Genomic DNA, 21003 nt, shown 5'->3' with positions numbered 1-21003 from the left:
GCAGTTTGGACCGTTTCTGTTTAAAGACCTCCAGTGAAGGAGAACATACCACTTCATGAGTCGATCTGTTCCACTGATTAATACCTCTACCCATTAGAAGATTTCCTCCTAATATCTAACTTGAATATACTCCTAATATCTAACTTGAATAAACTTTCTTCAAGTTTCAACTCACTGGTTGTGGTCCTGCCCTCCTCTAGGAGGTGTGACGGCTTAGCGGTTAAAGAGACTGAGCTTGGCACTGGAGCTGACAGCCAGGGGTTCAACACCCGAGTGCCCCAACTCCTGCCAACCTAGCAGCTTGAAAACAGGCAAATGGGAATAGATAAATAAGTAGAAAACAGCTTTCCATGGGCCTCAACATATAATCATGCTGGTCGCATGACCATGGAAATGTCATGATGGGGAGTTAATTTAGGGTTTTAATTATTTGTATATTTTTATTGTTTTATTTTGGGCATTAATTTAATTCTATTTTAACTTTTGTATTTTTGTATTTTTATTATATGCCCTGTTCACCGCCCTGAGTCCTTCGGGAGAAGGGCGGTATAAAAATTTAATAAAACTTAAACTTAAACTTAAAACTTAAACTTAAACTTAAACTTTGGACAATAGTGGCTCCCTCACTAAGAAATGGAGATGAACAGCGCCCTCTAGGGTCAGACATGACTGTACAGGGGAAACCTTTACCTTCTAAGTGAATTTTCTTTATTCCTGTTTCAGGAAAAAGATTGGACAACCATTTATCTGGGATGGAATAAGGATTCTTGCCTTGGGCAGGGGGGTTGGACTAGAAGACCTCCAAAGTCCCTTCCAGTCCTATGATTCTATTATTCTGAATCTGGTGTCCTGTCTCTCACCAATCTTGTCTATAAGAGTTGCCTCTGGCAAGATGGGCAACGTACCAGATTGATAAATAAGTAAACATGCCAAGTTTTTACACTTTACACTGAAGTTCTTCATTTCAGTGTCTTCAACTTGGTAAACTTTCTGTAAACGCCCTCTTGATGTAGTTTTTAGACTGCGGTCCCAGGACTATACCCAATATTCCAGGTGGGGCCTGATTAAGGCAGAGTAAAATGAAATAATTACTTCTTTCAATTTGGACTGTATGCTTTGGTTAATATTCCTCCGAAGAGCATTACTGATCTGAAATCCAGCTTGGCGCATTGGTTAAGACATGAGGATAGAAACCAGGAGATTGTGAGTTCTAGTTCTGGCTTGGTCACAAAAGCCAGCTGGGCGACTCTTGAGCTTGTCATTTTCTTTAGCCCTAAGAAGGAGTCATGGCAAAACACTTCTGAAAAAAAACATGCCAAGAAAGCTACGGGGACTGGTCCAGTTATTTAAGTGAGCTTTTACCAATTTTATGACCTTTCTTACCACGGTTGCTAAGAGAATCACTGCAGTTGCTACGTTAGTAACACGACTGTTAAGTGAACCTGGCGTCCCATTGACATTTCTTGTCAGAAGATCACAAAAGGTGATCACATCACCCTGCATCACTGCAGCTGCCATAAATACATGCCAGTTGCCAGGCATCCAAACTCTGTTCACATGATCACATGGATGCTGCAATGTAAGTGTGAAAAATGGGTATGTCACTTTTTTCAGTGTGGCTGTAATTTAGAATGGTCACTAAACGGATGGTTGTAAGTCGAGACCTGTATTCAACTCTAAGTCTTCCTGAATTTTCTCTTTATTTTCTAAAGAATTGCCTACTCCTTCCAGTGTTATGACATCTGGAAATTTAACAGTCATCCTTTCAACCTCTCCCACCAGGTCATGGGTAAAAACATTGAACATCATGAGGCCCAGGACAAATCTCTTTTGTGCTCAACTCGGTATCTACCACCAGCTTGATAGGGAATCAGTTTATGTGTACTTTCTGAATACAGTCATTCAGTCAGTTGCAACCTGTAGCCTGTATGGATACAATGAGAGATTTTGTAGAAAGCTTTGCTAAGGTCAAGGTACACTATATTCTGTACAATTAAGGTGATTAGACTCCAGGAGATAAGTTGTGCCTGGCCTAACTTGTTGTGACAAACCCATGCTGGCTTTTGTTAACTCTTGCATTCCTATCTAAGCACACAAACACACTGTTTAATCATCTGTTCAAGGGCTTTGCCCGAGTACAATGTCAACTGACAATTCTGTATTTTCCTAGATCACCCTCATTCCGTTTTTGAAGACTAAGACATTTGTTGTCCTTCAGCCTTCTGGGAACTCACCAATTCTCACTCTAGTATTATTAGTTACAGTTTAAGATAACATAAATATAGCTGCTTGATTGCAGCAAATGTCTGAAATGATATAAGGTTTCCTGCCTGAGCAGGGGGTTGAACTAGATGACCTCCAAGATCCCTTCCAATATTGTTGTTGTTGTTTTGTTGTTGTTATGTCTTGCATGAACATGACTAGACTATTTGAGATTATGTTGTAAAACTTGCTGGAACCTAAGTCTTAAAGGAAGACTGGAAGGTGAAGAGGGCTAAACTCTGTGTACATGTATTATCTTTTTTGCAAGAATACGTACAGGCACTACCAGCGATTTTAATAGCAAATGTTTTGGAGGCAGTCTGTCTATTCAACTGTTAACATCCTAAGCTGTACCTACTTTTATCTCTGCTAGACTAGGGAAATGGAATGATGGGAGAAGCAAGTAAAATCCATTCAACTATGTAAGTTTATTTATTTATTTAATTAAATTTTTATACCGCCCTATTCCCGAAGGACTCAGGGCGGTTTACAGGGCAGCCTAAAATACAATATAAAAATAGTATAAAATTAAAATAGATTAAATTAATTAAGCCCAACCATTAAAACAATATTAAAAGCTAAAACCCCTTCAGTCCAGGCCTGATAGATCAAAAAAACAGGTTTTCAGGTCCCGGCGAAATGAACGCAGATCGGGGGCGGTCCGAAGTTCCACCGGTAAGTCATTCCAAAGGGCAGGCGTGCCTACAGAGAACGCCCTCCCCCTGGGGATCACCCGCCGGCACTCCTTAACCGCCGGCACCCTGAGAAGGCCCTCCCTGTGGGAGCGCACAGGACGATGGGAAGTTGATGCCGGCAGCAGGTGTTCCCTTACATAATCCAGACCCAAGCCATTTAGAGCTTTATAGGTCATTACCAGCACCTTGAATCTAAGTTAACTCTTTAGAAGATAGAAATGAAGCTAAGATAAGATAATATAACCTTTATTGTCATTTTTTTTTACTGTGGACACATGGGCACACATTAAAAATGAAATTCTGTTGCTTGCTCTCAAAAGTGTACACATAGGACTTTCAAAGGTTGCACGAAGAAAGATGAAGATCCAAGAAAATACTGCAACTCAAAAAGAAAGAAAGATTTGAAGTTGTTTGGGTATTCAAACATCTTGTCACTTGGACAGCTCTACTGGATAAAAGGCGTTTTTAAAATAGGTTTGCTAAAATTAATGCAGTACAGAAGATCAGATTGCGACTTAAACATGGCTGGGGTCTGCCTGAGACAGCAGAGGTAGATTACATATAAATATTACAAGATCCAATCCAGGTCAGTCACCGGGACCAGAAGTGTACACTTTCACAATTATTATATTTAATATTTGCATTTATAAAGCCCTTCAGTCAAGAATTACTTCAGACAAGGCTTTAAGGAAGCATTCCAGTGTTGCTACAACTACAGTGATTATATCTTCTTTGAAAAAATAAAGGTCAGACCTGAAAAAGGAACAAAACTGAAAGAGCTTTGTCAGGATAAAAAAAAATTTGCTTTACAAAAGAAAATTCAGGGGCAAACCCAAGAAACGAAATAATGAAATCAAAGATGTCGAGACTCTAGAAAGAGTACAGAGAAGAGCAACAAAGATGATTGGGGGACTGGAGGCTAAAACATATAGGGAACGGTTGCTGGAATTGGGTATGTGTAGTTTAATGAAGAGAAGGGTGAGGGGTGACATGATAGCAGTGTTCCAGTATCTCAGGGGCTGCCACAAAGAAGAGGGAGCCAAGCTATTCTCCAAAGCACCTGAAAGCAGGACAAGAAGCAACGGATGGAAACTAGTCAAGGAGAGAAGCAACCTAGAACTAAGGAGAAACTTCCTGACAGTTAGAACAATTAACCAGTGGAACAATCTGCCTCCAGAGGTGGTGAATGCTCCAACACTGGAAGTTTTTAAAAAGAGACCGGACAGCCATTTGTCTGAAATGGTATAGGGTTTCCTGCCTTAGCAGGGGGTTGGACTAGATGACCTCCAAGGTCCCTTCCAACAACTTCTTCTTCTTCTTCTTCTTCTTCTTCTTCTTCTTCTTCTTCTTCTTCTTCTTCTTCTTCTTCTTCTTCTTCTTCTTCTTCTTCTTCTTCTTCTTCTTCTTCTTCTTCTTCTTCTTCTTCTTCTTCTTCTTATTATTATTATTATTATTATTATTATTATTATTATTATTGTAAAGGCAGCTTTCTGAAATAAAGGACTATCCTTTAGAATAAAGGATATAGTTACTGTAGCTATTAACCCCCATAAGGGAAAAGGAAAATACACACTTTGGTCTGTCAGCTCGAATGTGCCACCCGCCCCGCTCCCCCGCTGCTTCGGAGGCCTGCACAATGGCAGAACCCCGGGTGAGTCAAGGGCACTGAGGCAGCCGGCCAGCAGAGGGCGCCGCGCTCTCATGGCCAACGAAAGGAGACACCGCCTTTTCTCCGCTCGGTGGGCGGGGCGCTTGCGCTGGTCCGGCCGCCCCCACCGATCCGTCTGTCAATTACCGACCATTTTAGACGCAGCGCCGCCTGGTTGTCCCGGGCAGGAGACGCTTCGGCGTCCCGGTCTGGATCGTTGATTTCTGCTGGAAAAGAGGAGAGGCCGAGGTACCGGGATTAGCAAGAGCCGGCAGGCAGGGAGCTGGATGGGGAATTCCGGGGGAATAGATTTGCCGGCTGGTTTTAGGGCTCCTTGCGGTCACGAGCCGGTTGGTCGAGATCGCAGGCCGGGCTGGTTGCGGGTTGCGGGTTGTGCAATGTAGTGGGAGGTCGGTCGAGGCAAAAGGGTCCGAGCTACGGTTGCTTATTTTGTGCATTGGTTAGATTTAAACCTGGACTTTCCTCCAGGCGATGCACAAGGGGCTGCTTCTCTTTCGCCTTTTGCACACAACAACAGCCCAGTGAGGTAGATCGGTTGGTAGAAAGAGAGTGGCACTGCACAAAGTGGACTTGAATCTGGATCTTTGGGGATCTGATCCAGCACTTTAATTGCTCCGCGCTCCCTGGCTGCGCTGTCTTTTAAGTTTTCAGCTGGCTGTCTAGGGCAGGGGTAGGCAACCTCGGCTCTTTTATGACTCATGGACTTCAACTCCCAGAATTCCTGAGTCAGCTATGCTGACTCAGGAATTCTGGGAGTTGAAGTCCATGAGTCATAAAAGAGCCGAGGTTGCCTACCCCTGGTCTAGGGCTTTGTCCGACTTGTGTGCTTGTTTTTAAAGGTATTTAACCATTTGTAAGCTGCCCAGAGTAGCTGGGAGTAGCAGCACATATTAAATGTATTCTAGAAGATCCTTTTAAAGGTCCCTTTCAACTCTTGTTATTCTGTTAAATGAATAAACCAGGTTTTTCCCATCTTATTCTCTTCTAGAGTGTTAGGCATTCTTTATGTTATGTCATCTACAGATGCCAGCTGAGATTCTCAATCATCCAGTTCATAGTTGTCCCTAAAGTGCTTTTTCCAAAAGGCAGTTGGACTTTCCTGCTTTTTGTTTTTCCCTTTGAAAACGTTTCGCTTCTCATTCAAGAAGCTTCTTCAGTTCTGAAGAATTGAAGTGAAATGTTTTCAAAGGAAAAAAAAACCCTGCTAAGAAAGTCCAGTTGCTTTTAGGGTCATCTGCAGATGTAATCCTTATCCCCTGAACCTATTCATCCAGGTTATTAATTACAAAGGTTGAAGGGCCCAGGACACAGTCCTCTGGCAGTCCACTTGATATCACTTGCCATTGGATGTACTCTCCCGATGCAATCATTCAGCCAAAGAATGAAGTCGTCTATCGTGATATTACCTAGCTCATATTAGACTATTTTATTAATGAGGATGTAGTGAAAAATGTTATTTATAAAAACAAGGCAGGGTAATAAAGAAAGCTAAGATCTCTGTCAGCATGGCAAACCATGCTGGCTCTAGTTAATTATTGCATTCCTATCCAAGTACTCAAAGGCGCTGTTTAATCATCTGCTTCAGAACCTTGCCCAATATATAAATCAGGCTTACAGATCAGTTATTTCCCAGATTCTCTTCCCTTTTATGAGGACGGAGGTATTTGCTATCTCCCAGTTTCCTGGAATACCAGTTTTACAGGAGGTCACAAGAGCCACAGTTCTGGGAATTTCTGTATTCTTAGGGAGTGATTTACCTGGTTCTGGAAAGCTTAATTTGTTTCAATTACCTCAGTGTTCTTCCACCCTCCTCTTGTGGACCTTGAACTGCAACTTCCTCTTTCCACTTGGGGCCCTACAATGGTCAGTTAGGCCTTTGTTTTCCTTCTGAGAGAGATGTGAAATGTAAAAGATGAGTTAACACAGAGGTCTTCAAACTTGGCCCTTTTATGACTTGTGGACTTCAACTCCCAGAATTCCTCAGCCAGCTTGCCACAAGTCAAAAGGGCCAGCTTTGAAGACCCCTGAGTTAACAGATTCTACCTTCTTACCATCACCTGTTGTCAGTTTATTCCTTTCTCCCGGCAACAGGCTTGACAGCCTCTTGGCCTTTCCCCCAAACTTCAGCACGTTCTGAATTTAGCTGTATTGAAGTATTCCTTGCAATATTTGCTGACTGCCTTGTATCCTTTGGTTTTATGTCCTTCCTTCCATTTCCTACAAATGTGGGTTTTTGTTTTTAAAAAGATGTCCACACAGATCTCTTTAGATGTCTCTTATTCCCCCCCCCCCTTCTAGTAGTGTGTTACAACAGAAATTCTGGTCCCATTTAATAATAATAAATAAATAATAATAAACCTTTATTGTCAAAGTACAACATGTGTACATTGAGATTAACTGAGCCTCCCCCCCCCCGTGCTCTCTCCCCCCAACACACAGTGACAACAAACCCTCCAACCCACCACACCATGTGAACCAAGTACGCCACACACCGGCCTCCCAAGTCAATTCTGCATAAGATTATGTCCCATTCAAAAGCCTAACAGCCCACGGATAAAAGCTATTTTTCAGCCTGTTGGTACGGCTGGCTATATTCCTATATCTCCTACCGGATGGTAGGAGAGTAAAGAGATACCATCCAGGGTGTGAGTCATCCCTGGCCGTTAAGGCAAGGATTACCTGTATTTTATGCTTCCAGTTCCTTCATCTTCCTGACCGGAGCTATGTAGTCCCTGGAGATCTGTTTAGGATCTCTTTTGTCGGAGGCTTTTGTTGCTCATCTCCAAATGAATTATTGGGAAGAGGTAGTTATTGATGGGATTGAAGAGGCTTGGCATCTTGCCTGTCACATCTTGGAAGACACTACCCCGGCTGCAGGGTCATATCAAATCTGCACTGCAGCTTTGTTCCCCCTCGTCACAGAATTAGCTACCACCAGAATACACTTTTTCTTCCACACAGGATTTTTCCGTTCACCGAGGCCCAAGCATCTTCTGCCCTATTCATAAAGTTGGGATTGATAAAACTTGATTGTAGACTATAGATTATCTTCTACAGTAGTGTTTCTCAACCTTGGCAGCTTGAAGATGTGTGGACTTCGGTTCCCAGAATTCCCCAGTCAGCTATGCAGACTGGGGAATTCTGGGAGCTGAAGTCCACACATCTTCAAGCCGCCAAGGTTGAGAAACACTGTAATCTAGAGCAGGGGTCCCCAACCCCCAGTCCATGGACTGATACTGGGCTGTGGCATGCCAGCAACCAGGCCGCACAAACAAGCAAAGCCCCATTCGTGGGATGCAGGCAGCACACAAAATCACGCCTCCTCTGGACCACGGAAAAATCTCTCTCCACCTAACCGGTCCCTGGTGGCCCAAAGGTTGGGGACTTCTGATCTAGAGCAAGCATCCGATACCAATTGCTGAGCTTTATTGGACACAAGTACCTTTTTTATTTTGCTTCTTTGAAGAAAAGCAAACAAATCAGCTGTTCTTATTTGTAAATAAATCTTAAACCCACTGGCTTATATAGTACACACGTGTGCAGCCTGCGTTCTTTGGGGGGGGGAGTTTCTCTTGTTTAAAAATCCTCCTTTGGCATCTGGGTTTGTTGGAATTGTAGTACTCTTATTGTAGTACTCTTATAGGACCAATAGGATTTAACAGTTGTGATAAACAGTCTCTTCTCTAATTTCCGGGCAGATAAAAAGTTTCAGGCTTTCATTCCCTGGAAAACTTCCTGTTCTTCCGTCTAGCAAGATGGAACTTACACAGGTAGGTGGTTTTCTATAGATCTGTATTTGGCTTTCTTTTGGAGAGCAAAAATGCCTAAGAGGACTGCCCTCCTTTTGTCCTTTTTGCCTACGTGGGCAAAGGCCCATAAGCATTTTGGCTAAGAATTGATGTGTAAATTGATCCCAAATATTAAATCTTATGACCCTTCCTTCAATGACTTGGGGTTTTATCTTCATGTGAAGAAAATAATGTGTTGCCTTATTGCTTTAATAGAACAATAAATCCTGTGGTTAGAGTACGACAATATGGAGGCTATGTAATTTTTTATTCAGCTACATGTATCCTGCAGATGTATTCCAGTAAAGTTTAACTGTGGGAATTATACCAAAGGATAATAGACTTAACATTCACTAGAGGCTGGACAGCCATCCACCTGAGATGATTTTAATATGATTCCTATAAACATTCGTAAATATAAATATGAATGTTTATGATTGCCACGTTCCCTTCATGTCGGTGACCCCTTTTACAGCCATCGCAACTTATGACCATGATGGGCAGGCTCCACTGTGGTCATAAGTCAAGGATTACCTGGGCAGCGGTGTGATTATATGATTTTTTTAAAAAAAAATCCACTTGCTTCTACACTTCTTCTTTGTAGCTTACTTCATTCAGTTGCAAAACAGAAACTTATATCCTGCCTATATCAGGACAGAGCAAGAGAATTAACCGTTTGGCCTGAACTATATAAACCCTAATGCTTAGCCTCGCTTACAGTTTTCATAATTTTGCAAACTTCCTTGGTGAGCTGCGATTGGGCTAAGGGTAGGAATGGTAGTTCTTCTGTTATGAAATAAAGATGTCATTTCTTTGTGGTGTGTAGGTGGCATTTGAAGAGGTTGCTGTGTATTTCACAGAGCAGGAATGGGCCTTGCTAGATATTGGTGAAAGAGCCCTCTACACGGATGTCATGCAGGAGAACTTTGAACATCTGATGTCCCTGGGTGAGCATCAGGACTCTTGTTTTCTATATTATTAAACACCCGGTGTTTTTAGATGCACGCAGACTCTCTTTTAGAGAGGCATAGACAAACTAGTTACTGTCTCATGTTAATGTTTTCTGTAATTTCCAGGCATCCTTCTTGCTCTGAAAGAAAGCAAAATCACGCCTTGTCTATTTTTGGTACCACCATGTTCTAGCACCGTGGCTTTTCGGCAGGTAAGTATATATAATATAATATAACAACAACAACAACAATATAATAACAACAAAGTTGGAAGGGACCTTGGAGGTCATCTAGTCCAACCCCCTGTTCAGGCAGGAATCCCTATACCATTTCAGACAGATGGCTGTCCAGTTTCTTCTTAAAAACGTCCAGTGTTGGAGCATATATACGTCAAGCTATACTTGGGAGAACGAAAATGCAAACACAAGATGCAGAAGGAAACGTGTGTCTCTGTAATGTGCTTTACTCATGTGAAAAAAGTTGAAATGTGCTCGTTGTGTAGCGATATATTGTTAACAAGCCTCAACAATCTGAAAAGGAAACATGCATATTTTCCTTCCTTTGCACTAATTGCTGTTTTTTTTTAAAAAAAACTGGCGATTTTGGCTGAGGTCAGACCCTTTTTAGGTCAGCACCTTTTATGTTTTTACTCACTCTGCCTGTGTGAACTATGTCCCAGGAGCTGCTTGTTGAGCCACGTTTCCGGAATGTCAGAAGAGACAAAGTTAAAAGGTGCTGCATTCTTTGTAGCTGCACTAAGACTACATAATGGGCTCCCCCCTGACATTTAAGCTACCTCCCCGGTAACTTAAGGTGATTAAAAACAGCTTTTTTGAGGAGCCTTTCAAGTCAAATCACCCATGCCTTTTGTTGTTCTTATTGTTTTTTCCCCAGCGTTGGATTTTAGGTTTGCAATTTGGATGGTAGGTTGTTTAAATTCTGTGGTTATTTTTATTGTGGCATTGTGATTGCCAAGATTGTGGCAGAATAAAAAATAAATCAAACAAATAAATTAGAGTTATCTACATATATTGTAATCCAGGCTATGTTTTCAGCTAAAATCATAGCCTTGATTCTGGGTGCTGTTGAGTTTGTGGGCCAGGAGGGGGGGGGAAATGAAGGAAAGAAAAGATATTACAGCCAAACTGTATTATTCAGTAGTGTTAAGAGCAGTTATAATTCATCTTCAAATCTTTGTCTGCTCAGAGGTCGTTCATTTATTTTCCTTTATCTAGTAATCTAATATTAGAGGTCCACAGCCTGAGACTGGAAAACCACAACTATTCCACTAGTCAAATTTTAATTTTTAATATGAAAGAGTAAAATATTAAGCACATGATTTGGAATTGATCTTATCTGTATTAAATTTAGATCATATGTAGATGAAATGCAGTCAAACAGAATGTTAGTCCTTGCTGTGTCACACTGGTTTTTTGGGTTTTTGTGGCCCCAAAATCACTGAAAGCGTAGCCTCCAGCCTAGAAAAATTGGATCATAACCTGCTGTTAGTCACTATGAGCAGGAGAAAAGCACTGCTGCTCTTATCGCCCTATCCAGGTCGTTTGTTTGGTGGATTCTTCCTTCAGCTCTTGGCCCCATTCCAAACTTCCATATATTTTTCAAGCCGGGCAATGGATGACTGTGGGTTTCTAGAGGGGGTATATCAGGAATTAAAGATGTGCCTATTTCCAACGTAGGTCTCATTTGAGGAGGTGGCCATGCATTTCTCTGAGCAAGAGTGGGCATTGCTGAATGTGAATGAAAGAGCACTCTACAAGGATGTCATGCAGGAAAACTATAAGCATATATTGTCCCTGGGTAAGTATTATGCCTCCTGTTTGCTCCTCTAGTATTAAAACATGGATTATTATTATTTTTAGATTCCATGTTACATGGTTTACATAAACAACCAATCAGGCAATGAAACACATGAACAAGATTGTGAAGGACCAGGGCATTTCCATTTTAACAAAGATTAGAACACGTAAGACATTGGCTGGCTCAGGAATTCTGGGAGTTGAAGTCCATGAGTCATAAAAGTGCCAAGGTTGCCTACCCCTGGTGTAGTCACATGACTGGTGGGGGCATGACTGCCAGAACTTTGAATCTGAGACATACTGTAAGTACCCCCTAGGTAGGTCCGTTGTAACTTCTAATGGTTACTTAGCAGCCAGTTGTACTTGTATACGGCAGCTATTTATGTATCTAGTGGCACCTCAGTTAAAAGTTCTATATAACTCTGGTAATTGTTTCATTAAACCAGGTAGTCTTCAACTTACAGCCATTCATTTAGTGATTGTTCGAAGTTGCAATGGTGCTAAAAAAAATGTGACTTACAACCAGTCCTTGCACTTACACCGATGAAGCATTCTCACAGTCAGGTGATCAAAATGTGGTTGCTTGACATCTGGCATGGCTGCAGCATCCCAGGGTCCTTTGTTCATCACTTACGACCTTCGCAACCGTCTTCCAGCAAGCAAAGTCAACGGGGGAAAGCCAGGTTTGCTTAAAGGCTACATGACTCGCTTAACAACTGTGGTCAAAAAAGGTAAAATTGGACTTGACTCGTTTAGCAACCACCTTGCTTAACCCCAGAAATTCTGATCTCCACTATGGTTGTATGTCAAGGACTATCTGCATATCAGCCTTTTCTTGTGATGTGTTTGGAACCATGCCTGAGCTATAAAAGTCCTCCTGCCTTGCTTTATGTGACAGCTCGTTTTTGTCTAACTGTCTCTTGTAGTAGTATAAAAACTTCGACTTTTTGCTGGTGTTTGGTTTGCAAATCTGCTGAACGTTTGATATCTCAACATGGGGTAGGAATGCTTTCGATCCGGAAAGCTGACCTTGATTCTCTGCTTTCCTGTTGTGCTTCGTACACGGTCTAACGTCCAGGTACTTCCTTTGCAGGAGATATTTCTCAACCGGCAAGCCCCACAACCACAACACCTTTCAGAAGATTGCTGGGTCATTCACAAGCAGCGGACTCCTTGGATTCTGACCTTCCTTACAACAGAGAACCCCAAAAGGAGAAGCAGATGGTCCAGGGCAGCATTGCTGAAAGTGTTCCCTTAAGAAAAAGCATCCGGGCTGCAGAATGTCCTCTGGCTGATGTAGGAGAAAGAAAGGATTCTTGTCCCAAATGTGGGAAAACTTTCTGTCACAAGTCGGCACTCACTGCTCACCTGAGAATCCACACCGGAGAAAAGCCGTATCACTGCCAGGAGTGTGGGAAAAGCTTTAACCAGAGCTCAGCCCTCACTCAGCACCAGAGGATTCACACTGGAGAAAAGCCCTACGGGTGTGTCAGTTGTGGCAAAAGATTCAGTCAAAGCTCCGCTCTGACCCAGCACCAGAGGATCCATACTGGGGAGAGGGCCTACACCTGCCTGGACTGCGGGAAGAGTTTCATTTACCAGTCAGCTCTGATTCGGCATCGGCGAATCCACACGGGGGAGAAGTGCTATATGTGTCCTGATTGTGGAAAAGGTTTCAACCAAAGCTCTAACCTGATTACGCATCGGAAAATCCACAGAGGTGTGGAAGGTGGGTGGACAGCCTCCTTGACAGCCTCATATTTCTTCTGAAAGCAAATCGTTCCAACCGGTTGGTTGTTCCAACTGTGGAACAGCTTGCCTTCAGATGTGGTGGGTTCACTGGAGATTCTAAAGAAGAAATTGGACAGCCATTTGTCTGAAATGGTATAGGGTTAAGCCCGGAGGGAAGGAGAGCAGGTTCCAAATTGGTGCGCACGCATACACGAACGCAAACGGTGCTGTGTGCGCTGGTGCACTGGCAGCTGTTTGTGCGTGCGCAAATGAGCCGTGAACACCCACCCAGTGCTAGCGGCCCCATTCGTGCATGCGCAAACGGGCCACACCTGCCTGGTGCTAGCAGCCCCGTTCGTGCATGCACGCATGTGTGAACCGGGTCGCAGGCGCTAGTGCAAGTGGCGGGGAGTGCACGCACACACGTGCACACACCAGCCAGCCATTCCTGAGGCCCGCTGGCCAAGAGGCCGCGGCCCACCACCGGGGCCACAGGCCATAGGTTGGGGACCCCTGTCATAGAGTCTCCTGCTTGAGCAGGGGAATGGACTAAAAGACCTCCAAGGTCCTCAACATAAAACAGTTCACTTAGTGATGGTTCAAAATTACAACAGCACTGGGGAAAAAATGACTTAATGACCATTTTTCACACGGCCGTTGCAGCATCCCCACGGTCACGTGATCAAAATTTAGATGGCTGGCAACCGGTTCATATTTTTGATGGTTGCAGTGTCCCGGGGTCATGTGATCAGCTTTTGCGACCTGACAAGCAAAGTGAATGAAGAAATCCAGAATCACTTAACAGCCACTGGCCTTCTACCCGGCCAGGTGCCCTTCAGAAGAATGGCGAATCCAACTCCCATCATCGAAACTGGGAATTCTGGGAGTTGCAGTCCCAACACATCTGGTGGCTGCCATGTTAGGAAAGGCTGAGTGAGCTAATTCCCAAAAAACATTGAAGATTCTTACCTCATACGCTTGGCCAGTATGTTATATAACAGACATGTCAAACACAAGGCCCGGGGGCCGGATCCGGCCCGCAAAGTGGTTTCATGTGGCCCGTGAAGCCATCCTGGAAACAGTGAGGGAACGGCCCCCACTGCCTTGGCCCTGGCCCAGAGACCCTCCTTCTGCCAGAGACCCTCAGATCTGTCCCACTCCTGCCCAGGCCCCCATAGGCACCCTTGATGCGAATGATGTAGACCTGGCCATGCCCACCCAGTAGGCCATACGCACTTTGGCCACGCCCACCCAGTAGGCCATGCCCACCAGGCCACACCCACCCGGCCCCCTGAGGGCAACCGCAATGCTGATGCGGCCCTCAGTGAAATTGAGTTTGACACCCCTGATATATAACCATAATAATAGCATCCGCCTATCCCAGGTCTTTGGGAAAGACTTGATAGTTGGATAAAAATATCAAATCCAGTCTAAATATCTGGCTGGCTCGGTGACCAACCATAATTTTCTAAATCTATATGCTGCCCAACATGCAGTGACGCCGAATGGCTATTGTTATTATTGCTATTTTTTCTTTGCTTTTGTTTAATTAAGTCAGGGGTAGGCAACCTTGGCCTTTTAATGACTCGTGGACTTCAACTCCCAGAATTCCTGAGCCAGCCAAATCTGGGAGTTGAAGTCCACGAGTCATAAAAGAGCCAAGGTTGCCTATCCCTGGATTAAGTGATTCTCGGCCTTCCCTCTGATATTGAAGGATGTGGCTGATCCAATCAAGTCAATTCCATTTTTATGCCATTTATCCACTCGTTTGCTCCTTACTGTAGAAGCCATCAAATGATACAGTAATAGCAATATACATTTAATATATTTGACTTCTGCAGAAACAATTTTTTTCAGTTAAATTTTTATTTTTTTAGAAGATTTACATATGACCAAGTTGCGTAGTTATGATTCCAAGCAATGCACATCCAAACTAAACAGAAAAACAGAGACTGCAAATAAGAAACCTTACAGAGTCAAAAGAAATTAAATCCTGCAACCAACGCAACAGAAATAAAATAGACTTCTTGGTTGTATGAAAGATTTTCAGAAAAATTTAAATCGATAGTGGGATAATGTAACAGTCTTAAGGGCAGGGCAGCCACCCAAAAACTTTTTATCTATCTATGTATCTATCTATGTATCTATGTATCTATCTATCTATCTATCTATCTATCTATCTATCTATCTATCTATCTATCTATCTATCTATCTACCTACCTACCTATCTATTTATTCAGATCTCCCATTTGTTATTTTTACAAATAACTCAAGGCAGCAAACATATCTAGTACACCGGTCTCCTCTTATTTTCCCCGCCACAACAACCCTGTAAGGTGGATTGGACTGAGAGAAAATGACCAGCCCAAAAAGCTGGTTTTCATGGCGAAAGTGGGACGTCACCCATTTCCCACTTTCCAGCCTGGTGCCTGCCTGCTAGGCCTGCAAACAAACTACATGGTGGCTGAAGTGTAATTTTTGCCAGACTGGATATTTACTGAATTCCCAGCCAGGACAGCCATTGTTGAGCTTTTGATGGAGGGGGTTTGCTTAGCGTTACGTATGAAGGGCTTCGTTTTGTGGTAAGATTAAAAAAAAAATCTATGAAGAAAAGGGATTTCCTGGCCCAAATCTCTCCTCTGCCTCCATACCTCTGCTTTGTGGCATTAGCAATATCTTCCAATACATTGGAAGGGCATTTCTCACCCAGTTTCTGGAGCCTGAACCCAGACCTGCATGCAGAATGTGTCCTTTTGTCACAGAAAAGTGATTCCCACAGTGAGCTGTTTTTTTGCTGTATTGGTAGTTTCTATCTGACATTCTGTTTTCCTCTTTTTTTGTTTTGTTTTGTCTGTTTATCCTGAAGGTAACGGAACAGCCTACGGGAATGACAAAAATAATCCCGAGCTTGAAAATGGTGTGCGGTTAGAACCGCATAGCGACGGTTACAGGACTTTGCAGGGAGCCTGTCCTCAGAGTTCTCCCCTCGAAAAATGCCTTTTGGACTGGAAACCGTCCAAGAGAAACCCTTCAGATCAGGCCCAGGCAGCACCTGTGCCTAGCACGGCAAGTTTGATATCTCAGAAGGACACGGTAAGAAAAGTAGGCATTCCTAGGGTGAAACGGCCACTTATCTGCCACGTCTGTGGAAAGAACTTCAGATACAGCTCCCATCTGGTCAACCACCAGCGGATCCATACGGGAGAGAAACCCTATCACTGCACAGACTGTGGGAAAAATTTCATTCAGAACTCGGCGCTCAAAAGGCACCAGAGGAGTCACCGAGGCGACAGGCCCTATCGGTGTTCAGATTGTGGGAAAAGCTTTAGTCGGAATGCCCATTTGGCGAAACACCAAGGGATTCACACTGGGCTAAAGCCTTACGAGTGTCTGGACTGTGGGAAGAAATTCAGGGTGAAAATGAACCTGGTGATTCACCAGCGAATTCACACAGGAGAGAAACCGTACATGTGCTTGGAATGTGGGAAAAGCTTTAGCCAAAGGGCTCATTTCATTATCCACCGGAGAATTCACACGGGAGAGAAGCCTTACGAATGTCCAGACTGTGGGAGAGCCTTCCGTGTGAGCTCACACTTGGTCACACATCAGAAAATCCACATGGCGAAGACTTCTTTCATATGTCCTGACTGTGGGAAAAGTTTTAACGGGAGCAAACAGTTCGTTCAGCATAAGAGGTGTCACGCCACTGGAGAAAAAAGTCCTCTGCCAAATTCAGGGCTAACTATTAAGAGTGAGCTATGAATTTCCTTATTAGAAGTGAATGTCTGGTTTAATCAGCCCTGAAGTTGAAGAGGGCATTTCTGTATGAGGGAATCAAAAGAGGCAAAACGTCTCCCGGCTGTCTCTTCTAATGGCCAGTCATGAGTCTCTTTCTGCGCACTGAGCTGGAATCAAGGCAGTTTGGATAGGAGATATTTCTCAACTTTTTAAACTGTTGGGGCAGAGTCGAGAGCCGAAGACAGACAATACGGTGGTGGGCTTGGGCATGGAAAGACCTTATTTCAGCCATAGGATTTCATTACGCAAACTAATCTTACTCAGAAAATTGAGAATAGATGAAGCGGAGAAAAAAAGCTCTTTGAATTTTTTTAGATCAAGAACGGAGTGCCACAAATAAGGTGCTGTACTATTCCCAGGACAGAACCATCCGTTGGAATCGTCAGGCATCTCCATCGCTTTTGAACAGCATCCAGGGTAGCAAGGAAGAGACGGAGGAACTAGGAACACCTTGGTTTCCTAGAGAGGACAATTCTTACGATTGCACTGACTGCCAGCTCTGGAGAACAGAACAGGCACGGCTCATGGCATCCACCAAGTGGGCCTTTGCACTGAATTGAAGGAGGGTGTAGTTGTGAAATACCACTAAGGCTGGCCAAGATATTTTATTATTTGAAGTGAAGAACAAGGTGAAGTGAAGAACAAGATATTTTATTATTTGAAGTGAAGAACAAGGCCCTCATTCTGTTTACACCACCCCAGCTACTTTCACAGCTGGATTTTATTTCAACGGTGGCAATTAGACATCTTTTTCTGCTAGGCCAGTAGGTGGCAGTCCAGCTTAGCGGGTAGAGGAGAATGTGGGGAGGAGGGCTGCTTGCTGCCCAAATCTGTAGAATCTCTGTGTTGATGATGTTTCCGAGTTTAGGTAAAGAAACATCTGGAAGAATGCCTAGCCTCAACTTTGCAGGCGCACAGCCAGAGGTACCAGGGCTGTATGTGGCTCCCCAAAACCTAGCATATGCCTTCCACCTCCAAAATTTGCCAGCAGATTGCAACTGTTAGTGTAACAGAAAGGGGAAATGATATGCAACTGATTTAATGGGATTTTAATTACATATAAACTGCATTCAATCGCATTTAACTATTTTTTTTTAATCTCATTTATATCCCGCCCTTCTCTGAAGACTCAGGGCGGCTTACAATCTAAGCACAAATCTATGTGCTTAGCAATAGCCTTCTTCTAAGTATATGCCTGCTTATTAGGGCTTTCGCTATTGTCCTTGCCTGACTGTTGTCTTTTGGGTGTGGACTCTGAACTGCAATCAAGAAGCCAAGCACAAACACTGGCCTGAGAAGGGGCGTGTGTGTCTCTCTGCTATGCCTGATAATAGTGCAGATCCTATTTTAATGCAATGACATTAAATGAAGTAATTTCTGCCCCATGAATTGGATGCAGAAGTATGTTTCGGGGCAGGGGGAAGGGGGAAAAACCCCCAAATTCCGCCTCTTTCATTAGCATGACTTTACATTTTTGTCTTTACTGTCACCAAGAAAAGTAGCTTCTATACTTGTGATAAAATGGAGCTCATTTGGCTAACATTGAATTTGATTGGAGTCTCTATTCCCAAATCCAAAATGTTATTTTTGAACTATTACTGTATTTTAGTGTTGTAGAGGGTTTTGTTGTTGTTTTTTGCCCTTCAGGAAACTGCTGAGAGTATAGAATTTTGTGAATGCAGTTTTGTGAAAATGATCCTTTTTCAGATTTTTTTAAAAATTTTTTTGCATATTTTCACTATGTTGTCAGAGCTTCATGTGGGTCTTGTTGATATATAAAGGGAATCTGAGTGCACAAATAACACCAGTGTTGGGTACTTATTTCAGTGATTTCGTAGCCATGTATCACGCAGCGTACAACTTTGGGCAGTTCAGCCAATGAAATTAAAAAAGGGCCAGTGGTGTGAATAATTTATTAAACAATCAGGATTGACTTGGCCCATCTCTGCTCTATAGAATACTCTCAAACTTTGGATCTCCTCTTCCTTGTAAAGTTCTCACTTCAAAGATTCTACAAGCGTACCATGCCCTAACGATAGAATATTTGTAGCTCAGGCTTGAACTGTGGGGTCCTTGGTACTCGCTCCATTGTTTTCTTGTTGACATTTCATTACCAAATTCGGTAACATCAGCAGTGCACTGCAAGAAAATAATCAAGCTCAGAGAACACCAAGGACCCCACAAACCATGCCCTGCTATAAAGAAATCATGAAGCCTTCTATAAAAAATTTCTTTGATGACGATCAGCCTGGAAAATGTTATAAAACTTTCCAAATTCCCCTAGCCCTTCACCAATCCACAGTCAGAGCTGCTAAATGACTTATCTGAGACAATAGTCACTCTTATCGAGAACGACTGTTCTGCCAACATCATTACAAGAGCAGGAACTCCCAAAAGCAAAAAGATATCCAGTGATCTGTAGGCCTCTTACCTTGTTTAAATGAGTCCATTGTTAAAAAAATAATTGTATTCATGGGAAAATAGAAAGGCATTTTATTAGCATTATTTGCCAAGAACAATACTGGTACTTAATGTTGCTAAAAACACACATGGGTGACCTTCTAGACCTTAGGATTGGTTCATGGATAGATTAATAAAAATGGGATTGCTTAAGGCTCACAGGTGTCTTCACCTCTGGAAGAAACCAAACCAATTATTTTGTTGAAAATCTCACACTCACTGTCAAGCATTGTGATTGTAGCCCCAAGGCCTAAAGGTGTTATGATGCCTCAAGACCAAGATAAGCTGCGAGGGACTTCCAGTTTGACGTTGTAGTGACACGGATGCAGAAATGCAGGGCTCTGCTTTTCACGCCCAATTTCGCCCTGCAGGGGCCCCCTAAAAGGGTCTAAAATCACCCCAGGGAGGCAGGGAGGCCTTGCCGATCGCAGAGAGGTTGATCCGTTTGATTTGAGGAAGCCCTCCAATACCTCAGGGGCCGCCACAAAGAAGAGGGAGCCAAGCTATTCTCCAAAGCACCTGAAAGCAGGACAAGAAGCAATGGATGGAAACTAGTCAAGGAGAGAAGCAACCTAGAACTAAGGAGAAACTTCCTGACAGTTAGAACAACTAACCAGTGGAACAACCTGCCTCCAGAAGTGGTGAATGCTCCAACACTGGAAGGTTTTAAGAAGAGACTGGACAGCCATTTGTCTGAAATGGTATAGGGTTTCCTGCCTTAGCAGGGGGTTGGACTAGATGACCTCCAAGGTCCCTTCCAACTTATTATTATTATTTATTATAAACCAGCAGGGGAAAAACTGGCTGCACTCCTGTGGCCAGCCTCCAGCTACTGACAACTGAAGAAGCACTAATTAGCAGATCATAAACAGTGTGCTTGGAACTGATCCTTTCTTTACTATTTTACAACTGGATTTCCTGGAAAAGGCTCCCAAGAAGCTAAAAACCTCTGAAAGTGAGAAGGAAGGGGATTGCAGCCCCACCCTTCCAAAGGAACAGAAGCAATGTTTTAATGTTTTTTATGGGGGACAGAAACATTTACACTCAAGCGGAAGTAATATAAAACTAGTTTTAACAAATTTGAGAACTGAGAAAAATGTTGCGATCAGCAAGGCACTCCTCCTTCATTGCCTCCCTGGGGTGATTTTAGACCCTTTTAGGGGGCCCCTGCAGGGCGAAATCGGGGTGGAATATAAGAAATCAACCTTCTATTTTAAGAGTCGGAAAATGGATATTGAATGACACCTAGTGGTGGACTAGAGTATAACACCACAGCTGCAATGACTGATACAGACCTGGCAAGAAGCCTAGAAACAGATAACAACCTACTTTCTTTGTTGTTTGGTGACTTTTAACTTGACAGAGAAAGCTGGCAACAGAGAAAAACATTTTAGCATACTTACTACAGTGTGATAACCTAATTGTTTTGAAACTTGTTGACTTTGGATTATAAACATATACCAAGCTCTGACTTTTAATCTTAAGAACTATTTGGAGAGAAAGAAAAAAATGACTTCCGGCTATGTTTGTCTGTGGGAGGTTTTTGGATTGCTCTTAGGGTGGTTGAACATTTTGATCACTTTGAATATTTTGGATTGTAAATTTTGGCTCATTGACAATTTTTGGATGCCTCAGCAGAAGGACTACTACAAAATATTGCTTTCAGTGGTGGACCTATATCCTAGAACATATTGGATTATAAGGCTGTATATAAAGACCAGAAGAACCAGATGACACTTTGTCTTATGGACATTAAGATTGGTGGTATAAGACAAGATTAGTATGTGGGGATCACAACAGTTCTGATAGAATATCTGGAGGGGGGAAATAAAA

General features: G+C 43.0%; 2 protein-coding genes across 2 annotated transcripts in view; one reads left to right on the top strand and one right to left on the bottom strand.

The window, feature by feature from the left end:
• Positions 1–489: 489 nt before the first annotated feature.
• Positions 490–21003, bottom strand: part of LOC310636323 (pantothenate kinase 3) — a 143500-nt gene continuing 122986 nt past the window's right edge. Inside the window, exon 8 of the transcript XR_014491684.1 lies at positions 490–565. The gene's annotated coding sequence lies outside the window, so the exon portion shown is untranslated. The remainder of the gene's footprint in view (positions 566–21003) is intronic.
• On the top strand, positions 4549–19732 carry LOC310634794 (uncharacterized protein; the record flags this gene model as incomplete). The annotated part of the gene is made up of 8 exons (XM_083353330.1): positions 4549–4608; positions 4765–4854; positions 8325–8396; positions 9241–9361; positions 9491–9576; positions 11062–11182; positions 12275–12910; positions 15779–19732. The coding sequence occupies 8 exons, from the start codon at positions 4549–4551 to the stop codon at positions 16672–16674; spliced, it is 2082 nt and encodes a 693-aa protein (XP_083209456.1). The 3' UTR covers positions 16675–19732.

Source organism: Vipera ursinii, assembly GCF_947247035.1.
Source record: "Vipera ursinii genome assembly, chromosome: 2".
NCBI classification, from domain to species: Eukaryota; Metazoa; Chordata; class Lepidosauria; order Squamata; family Viperidae; genus Vipera; species Vipera ursinii.
The sequence above is the reverse complement of the archived record's forward strand: the minus strand, read 5'-3'. Positions and strand labels throughout refer to the sequence as shown.